The 8,477-nt window shown below is 31.7% G+C and overlaps 1 protein-coding gene across 1 annotated transcript; it reads right to left on the minus strand.

Annotated features, from left to right (window-relative positions):
* Positions 1–873: 873 nt before the first annotated feature.
* Positions 874–1,251, minus strand: LOC127135074 (uncharacterized). Its single transcript, XM_051061892.1, has one exon. The coding sequence runs from the start codon at positions 1,249–1,251 to the stop codon at positions 874–876; it is 378 nt and encodes a 125-aa protein (XP_050917849.1).
* Positions 1,252–8,477: the final 7,226 nt, after the last annotated feature.

Raw genomic sequence — 8,477 nt, forward strand, 5'->3', positions numbered from 1 at the left:
AATGGCTTAAATAGTCATTTGCTCCCTACAAGTTGACATATTTTTTAATTTGGACTCTGAATCTTTTTTTATTTAGAAATAATTCATGTACATTAAATCTTTTTGATTTTAGTTCTTAAAATTAAATCTGCAGGAAAATCCGCGGGTTTCCTACGGATTTTTCTTTTAAATTCTTCGAGGATTTAAAATCTACAAATTTCTTCTGGATTTTTCTTCGAGTTTTTCTGCAAATTTTCATTTTAAAACTAAAATCAAAATGATTTTAACTTTCAAAATTTTTAAAAAAATAATAATTTAGAGACCAAATTGAAAAATACATCAACTTACGTAAACCAAATAACCATTTAAGTTTAGATTACACAATATTAATTGTTGACATAAATCTCGGTTCCCAAAATATCTATAAACACATTCCAAAAGATTAATGTTACTCATTCTATAAACCTTGGAAAGTTCTATAATATAGGACTTTTAAGAGTTTTTTCAATCACACCACACTTTCACTTAATACATTCATACAAACGTTACAACATTGTGTTATGAGGTCCTCGTGCATTTGTAGATTGCACATTCCTTATATTAGCAGGTGTAAAACACCCTTGAAAAAAGGCTCATTGGACATTCCTTGTGCTGAGGTTCATTGGACTTTGTAAGTTCATTTCTTACAATCTGACATGCAGAAAAGGCTGATGCTAACTAAATACAAACTCGACTTTAAACCGACCGAATATCAGAACATAACCACAAAACAAGACTCAGATGATTCATGTATAGATAAATTGATAGATAGATAGATAAATATTCGTCATATTATATATATAATTAAGTGTTATACAGCTAAAACTGAACCATTACACAATGCAAGTTTACATGCTACAGGTGAAGAGAAGTATCAACACCAGAATCACAAACATTGTCCCATGATACTTGCATAGGTTGTGTTTGTGTACTACTGCTACAACTAGTATTGTTATCATCCTTCATGCCCTGCGATGTCGTTGGCCATAGTGATAAACAAACACGAGGTGGTGGTGATATTGAACCTGATGTGTTCATGTTGATTAACTCAGGATGAAAAAATAACCTAGTAACTGGCTCATGAGTCATAATACTAGAACTAGAATTGAAACTGAAATGTTTAGTTTCGGTATTGCTAAGCATTTTCAGTAACTCTCTTTTCTCTCTCATTTCTTTCACTCTTTGTAACTGTTTAAACCTCTCTTGTAACAAAGAAATGGAAGAGTGAACCATAGTGGGGTCATGGAGTTTCCTATTCCTCATATGGTTCTTTAGAAGGTAGAAATATTGAACAAGCTTAACTCAAATGTGCATGTCATGAATTGGTTTACGTATATGTATATATAGAGTAATGTCATGGTTAAGATTTTCTACCATATAGATAGATAATTTATTATTTTTAGTTTCTCGATGAAATTCTTAATGATTAAAGAAATGGGAATGAGAATCGGCAGGTAAGGTGAAAAGTCCAAAAAGAAGATGTTGATTGGGGGCAATCTAGCAGACTATATTTCGCAGCTTGTGTTTGTGGTTGCATAAGCATATCTGTCTTGTTTTTTTTTCTTCGGTAGAAAGAGGCAAAAACATTGGGAAAGCAGAAAGGGACTCACACAATTGTCCAAGGGAATGTCGGAATGTAGCATATGGAAGGGTGTGCTTGGAGGAATATTGAGTCGAGTAATGCTTTGCCAAAGTGTCCAAAACCACTTTTTTTTCATCTTTGGGTTGGTGGGGTTTATTTATTTGGTAGGACATTGTGTGGAGGGTTGTGATATTTGAAATACTCAAATTAATGATTTTTTTATAATTTTTTTGGACATTGTTTCACTCGGTCAAATTGAACCAGAAATCGAATATCACTTGTACGATGAGTCTAAAGGAACGTTAAGAGCAATAATATATCAACGTTTTAAGATTATAATGAGCGGAAAACAAATTTTTCTCTTAAGTTGATTCTTATGAATGAGCATAATCAATAATATAATGTTTATCTCTTGTGACGATTAACTGAAAAATCTAGAGAACGATCATGAGCATTGAACATACAACAACACCTCTATTCAGTTCACACGAGTAGAGTGCCATAAATATCAGTTCTGGTTATTTAGAGAGAGAGAGAGAGTATAACTAGGAATTCACAAATTGAATTTCATCAAGTGTGAATACTTCAAAACAAGATTTCTATTTATAGAACAGATAATGTCAGTTAGAAGTTGAACAAGCCTACTTAAATGCATTGTATCTTACGGTTAATGTATTCAACTTAAGTGGATCATATCTTACAATGTTTTATATTCTACTTAAGTACATCATGTTTTAAGGTGTTTTGTAATTTAGATAAGTACATCATACTTTACGGCCTTCCTTATCACTTAAGTATGTTATATCTTACGATGTATCGCGTTTCTTAAATTAATGATAGTGTTTCACAAGATCTCACAATCAAATAAGCTCCATTTTTTCATTTTATCTCTCATAAACCTATTCTTATGTGTGTGACCTTATAGTTTCTCGTGACATTGACTATTGTATTAAATCACACATTTAATATAATAAACAGTTAGCAATATCTAGCAACACACTACTGTTATCCAAGTCACAAAAATGTCATGTGTTTTAACAAAAAAAAATTGTGATAATATTTATGTGTATAATTACTCTTCTGACATTATGTCTATATTGAACACAACACATAAACTATGTCATCTTTATCTAGTTCAATACTGATCCCTTAGACTTTTATCCTATCACGCGGGAAGGACAAATTTTATCTTGATCGCTTATATCTCTCAAAATGATTTGTGGAATATCCATCAATCATCTTTTTAACTATCTTGTTACGGATACCAATATTTGAATGATAATAAAATAATTCACTTCTCATCTAGGGTCCATACTGATTTCAGGTCAAAGACCGATATACACCATTATCACCTTGAGAATAACTTATAACACTTGCATAACATTCTATTGAGTATTCTTATGGTGAATCAATTTGATATAAATATTACTCCTAATATGTATACCTATGTGAAGACTTGATAACTCTTGATACATGATATGTGATCATCCATTTATCCATATAATAGTCTTTATAGTTTAATATTATCCCACTTCACAATAAATATTAACTACATATACTTTAAGAATAATGTATTTGTGTTTAATGGGGTCTTGCGATTAAGTCACACATTTGGGTGCAAGTGTGAGTGGTTAAAGTCTCACATTGCCTATGAATGAGTGAAATGTTGGATTTATAAGAGAGAGAACTCATTTACCTAACACCTTAAGGTTTCGGATTGAGATGTGACATTTTCCTCTCCTGTGGTCTTAGAGCATTAGTCTCATTGGTGCTCCAAACTCTACCAGACTCCCTAATAGTGGTATCAGAGTCGTGGTTCAACTTTGTAGGAGAGCGAAAGTTGGATTCAATGTTGGATCATGTTATAGGATGTGAGTGACTCACATTTGTGAAGGAGAGGTTAAAGTGTCACATCGCCTATGAATGGGTGAAGTGTTGTATTTATAAAAGAGATTACTCATTTACCTAACACCTTAAGGTTTTGAATTAAGATGTGGTGTCTCTCTCTCTCTCTCTCTCTTGTGCTCCCGAAACATTTGTCTCATTGGTGCTCCAAACTCTCTAAGACTCCCCAATAGTGATATCAAAGTCGATGATTCAATAAGGAACTAGCTCCTTGCATCGAAATTCTTCTTGACATTGTGGTGGTCATGCATTGTGTTATGTTGTAGTGCTTGCAACGTCGGTGCAAATGTATGTGGATGAAAGAGTTTCTGCTTGAGGAGTAGCATAGTTGATGGACTCACACTTGAACGTGGATTGTTGTGTACAAGTGTAAGTTGGAAGTCCCACATTGGTTAGAAAAGTGAAAGTTTAGCACTTTATAAGTGAGAGATCCACCTTAAAATTTTGGGTGAATATATGATGTTTTTCTCACTTATGTGTTACTCTGGATCCATTATAGACGCTCCCCGTGATGACCCAACAAATACTTCATCAAACAAACTATTTATTCTAAAAATATATTATTTAAAAAATCATAATAAAAAAACCTTATCATTATTAATAAATAAAAATAAAAATTATAATAAAACTATTAACTTCTAAGATATACATCAACCCATAAGAAAAATACATCAAATCTTAAAACATTAAAAATATAATTATCTATCTTATAAATTCAATATTAAATAATCAACATCAAACTTAAACAGTCACATTTAAACTTATCCATTTCTCTTTAAAGTGTAAGTTTTGATATCACCAGATTTGCCCCCATCCCACATATAATTAAACCAAAACTCTAATACCATTACCATTAGTAGAGGAGTATGGGAGCACAACCAAGAGCAACAATAAAAAATTATCCATTCTCTTTTTTTAAAGATTATGGATGAAAATTTGATAACAAAACCTCTTAAACTAATAAATGTTTAACCAATTATTGTTCTCCAACTCTCAATAATAAAGCTAACTATTTATAACTAATTTCTAACAAACTACAATAAAATTCTAACTAAATAACTACAATTTTTAAGTGTTCAAATTTTACCTAGTAGAACATCTAAAAATTATAGTTAACTATGTCAAATTTCACAATTAATAAATTTGTGTAGTAAGTTAATGTGTTTAAGCATATGGTATTTTTTATTAACTAATTATTAAGTATACTTAATTCATTCTTTTATATACATAATATTATAATCAAAGTTATATATATATATATATATATATATATATATATAATATATATATATATATATATATATATATATATATATATATATATATAATCTTTTTAACATTTTCCTTTTGTTGGCACATAGGGTAAAGGGGAAATTGGGGGCAATGTAAATTAAAAGCAAAGAAACAAGGATTATTAGAAGAAGAAAGAATAAGATTGGCAAGTGATAATGGTTTGATCCAACAATAATAAAAGACAAAGACTAAACATACCAACATTCTTTCCTCTCTCTATCTTCATGTTATCTATGCAACTTCTTTGTCCTAAGTGTTTGGATGTGAATGGCATGCAAACATGAAAGCTGCAGATACCACTATTGCTTACATTGGATGTTATGTTTCTTTTATGCAACATACTTTTTTTATGTCTACTAGGAGTTTCAAATTTGAAACACGTGTTGAGTGGATGAGATAAACATGTTAAAGTTAAATATCGAACAAGTGTGAACTTAAAAAAAATCTATTATGTTCTCATTGCTGATTAAGTTAGTTAAAAGCACGTTTTGCTTGAATGGATGTATATGTAATGTATGTACACATTGTGATTGAGTTATCTAGAACAGTGTTGGTTGGTTAGTGCTGCTGTGACTAGTGCTTTCGCTATGCCCAATAAAGAAAAGATAATGGAAGACATTGTACTTCAAAAGAGGTTGAGTAACTTCAATTTTACTTTTCTATAAAGTGACTCTTTTTATTTTATTTTTAACAAAAAGTGTTTGGTAGGACCAAGAAAATAGTGCTGATCATAATAATAATTCAGATATAAAGTAAGATGATATACATATATTGTGTCCATATTTAATTTTTTGGGTTGGATTATTTCAAGTGGGTCAATTTCGAAAGAGTAAGGTCGGGTTGAAAGAGCTTATGGGCCAAGGTGATTTTATTTGTCCAAGGCTAACACATGAGAGTATTTGATTGAGATATGATGAAGAAGACATTTATGGTTAATTGAGAATATTATTGTCTGGAATATATATGGACAATCAAATTTAATTTTCAATCACCATTAAGAGGTCATACGAGGTAAAGGCAATCACATTAAATCATCTCTGATGAGTTTTATGCGTAGGATGAGTCATACCTAATATTGATGCACAAGAACGAAGAAGATGAAGATGATGAAAAAATAGAGATTCTAACTAACTTTATAATTGAATTGAAAAAACAATTACACACTTGAAAATCTGCTATAAATTAAAATTGGTTACACAAATTCTACTATCAGAACCTACTAAATAAAACTCAAATTAACTTTAAATGCAACTAATGTGAATTTGGATTACACTTCAACACCATCCCTTAATCACATTCAAGACTAAAATCAACAATACCAATTTCATCTCTCAAATGGATAAAGTGTTCAGTCTTGATAGTTTTGGTCATCAAATCTAAATGTTGCTTCTGAGTACTACAATGAACAATTTAAAGCACACCATTATGAACCTGATTACGCATAAAATGAAACTTCGTGTCAATGTGCTTGCTCCTTCCATGCAACACTGGATTCTTGGAAAGGTTTATAGTTGTTTTGTTGTCAAGTATCAACCTCATAGGCTTGCTCACCTTGATCTTCAAATTCTTAAATAAGTTGATAATTCAAACAGCTTGACACGCAGACAAAACACCTGCAATATAATGAAATTCATAGATTGGTAATGTAACCATTGGTTTCTTCTCAGGGCACCAAGAAAGGGACCTCTCAAATACTTGAAGAAATATCCAGAAGTACTTATTATGTCAACTCTGTCTCCACACCAATCAGAGTCTGAATAACATATAAACTCTGAATCAAATTTAGCATCAGAGGGGAGAAAAATTCCATATTTCATAGTCCCCTTTATATACCTTAGTATCCTGACAATAACTTGGTAATGTGATCACGTTGGTTTGTTCATAAACCTAGTCCCTATTCCAACTACGTAGCAGATGATAGGTCTGGTATTACATAGATATCTTAATGAACCCACCAACTGTTTAAAATTTGTAGCATCTACATCATCACCCTCAACATCAAAATTTAGCTTGTGATTTATTTCAGCATGTGTAATTGCAGACTTGCAATTTATTAGCTCAAATCTATTCAGAAGCTCAAGTTCATACTTCAGCTGATGCAAAATTCTACTCTTATCAGTAATCTCAAACTCATTCATTAACACCTTCTTGAACTTGACTATCTCATTTGAACAACTCCCTGCTAGTAATATGTCATCAACATAGAGACACACCAAAATCATATTGATATCATATGTATGTTGAACATAAACACCATATTCCATCTCACATTTTTTGAATCCTTGAAGCTTGAAAAATGAATCAATTTTCAGATTCCAAGTTCTATGAGCTTGTTTCAGTCCATACAAGACTTTATGTAACTTGTACACCATTCCTTCCTGATTATTTTTCACAAATCCAGGAGGTTGTGACACATAAAATTCCTCTTGAAAAGGACTATTCAGAAATGCATATTTTACATCTAAATGCATCAGAGGCCAATTTCTATTAGCAGTTATAGTAATCAACAGTCTGATTGTTTCATGCCTAGCTACAGGTGCAAACACCTCAAAGTAATCTAATCCAGATTTCTGTAGAAATCCTCTAGCTACTAACCTTGCTTTGTGTTTGCCAATTTATCCATTTGGATTCAGTTTCAACTTGTAAACCCATCTCACAATGATAACTTTCTTTTTCTTTTGAAGCTCAGACAACTCCTAAGTATTGTTTCTTTTTATAGCCTCAAGTTCTTCTTTCATGGCTTTCAGCCACACTTTCTTCTTGAGAGCTTCTTTAGTAGTGATTGGTTCAGAGTCTACCAACATGGAATACTGAATGACTTCCCCTTCAAAGTCTATCTCATTATCTTGCAACATGTCAAACTCTACAAATCTTCTTGGTATTTTTCTGATTCTTTGTGGCCTCTGAACTTGTTCAAAATCTTCTTCAAATGCTGAAATAGTAATAAATGTTGGACTACCTTCAGAGGCATGATTACCACGAGATTTTGGATCATCATTAGAATATGGGTCACCATCAAAATCTGAATCATCATTAAATTCACCTTCAAATTCAAATTCGCCTTTAGACTCTACTTTAGCATCAGAAACACTTTAAGCACCTTCTACACTAAGACATTTAGTTTCAGCTGTTTCCACATTCACTTTGAATATTTTTTTGCTTCCCTATTCAGATTGCATAATCAGCTTCTAATCAAAATCATACAACTTTAAGAGATTGTCCTTCATAGTAACTGAGAAATCTTTCTCAATTAACTGACCTACACCCATTAGATTGATCTTCATGCCAAGAACATACCAAACATCCTTGATCAAAACAAATTTGTCATTCTTCACCCTAACCTTGACATTTCTTATTCCTTCAGCATTAAGGTACATAACACCAGCACATATGATCTTTTTCCTCTTTTATAGAGTCAAAATTAATTAGTCATTGTTTATTTCCAGTTAGGTGATTTGAGTAGTCAGTGTCCATATACCACAAATCTACCAAATATCCACCATCAGATTCAGAAGTCATCAATAACACAGGTTCATCATCAGACTCTTCTCTAGTTGTGTTTGCTTCTTCTGATTTCCTTTCCTTGTTTTATCGACAGTCAACAGTAAAGTGGTTAAACTTCTTACAAAAGTAGCATTGAATCTTCTTCTTGTCAAACTTTTCCTTTCCCTTCTGATGT

The sequence above is a fragment of the Lathyrus oleraceus genome, chromosome 4 (assembly GCF_024323335.1).
Source record: "Lathyrus oleraceus cultivar Zhongwan6 chromosome 4, CAAS_Psat_ZW6_1.0, whole genome shotgun sequence".
In the NCBI taxonomy this organism is placed as follows: Eukaryota; Viridiplantae; Streptophyta; class Magnoliopsida; order Fabales; family Fabaceae; genus Lathyrus; species Lathyrus oleraceus.

Coding starts and splice junctions, on each gene's coding strand:
- LOC127135074 (XM_051061892.1), bottom strand. CDS start 1,251: ATGGTTCACTCTTCCATTTCTTTGTTACAAGAGAGGTTTAAACAGTTA.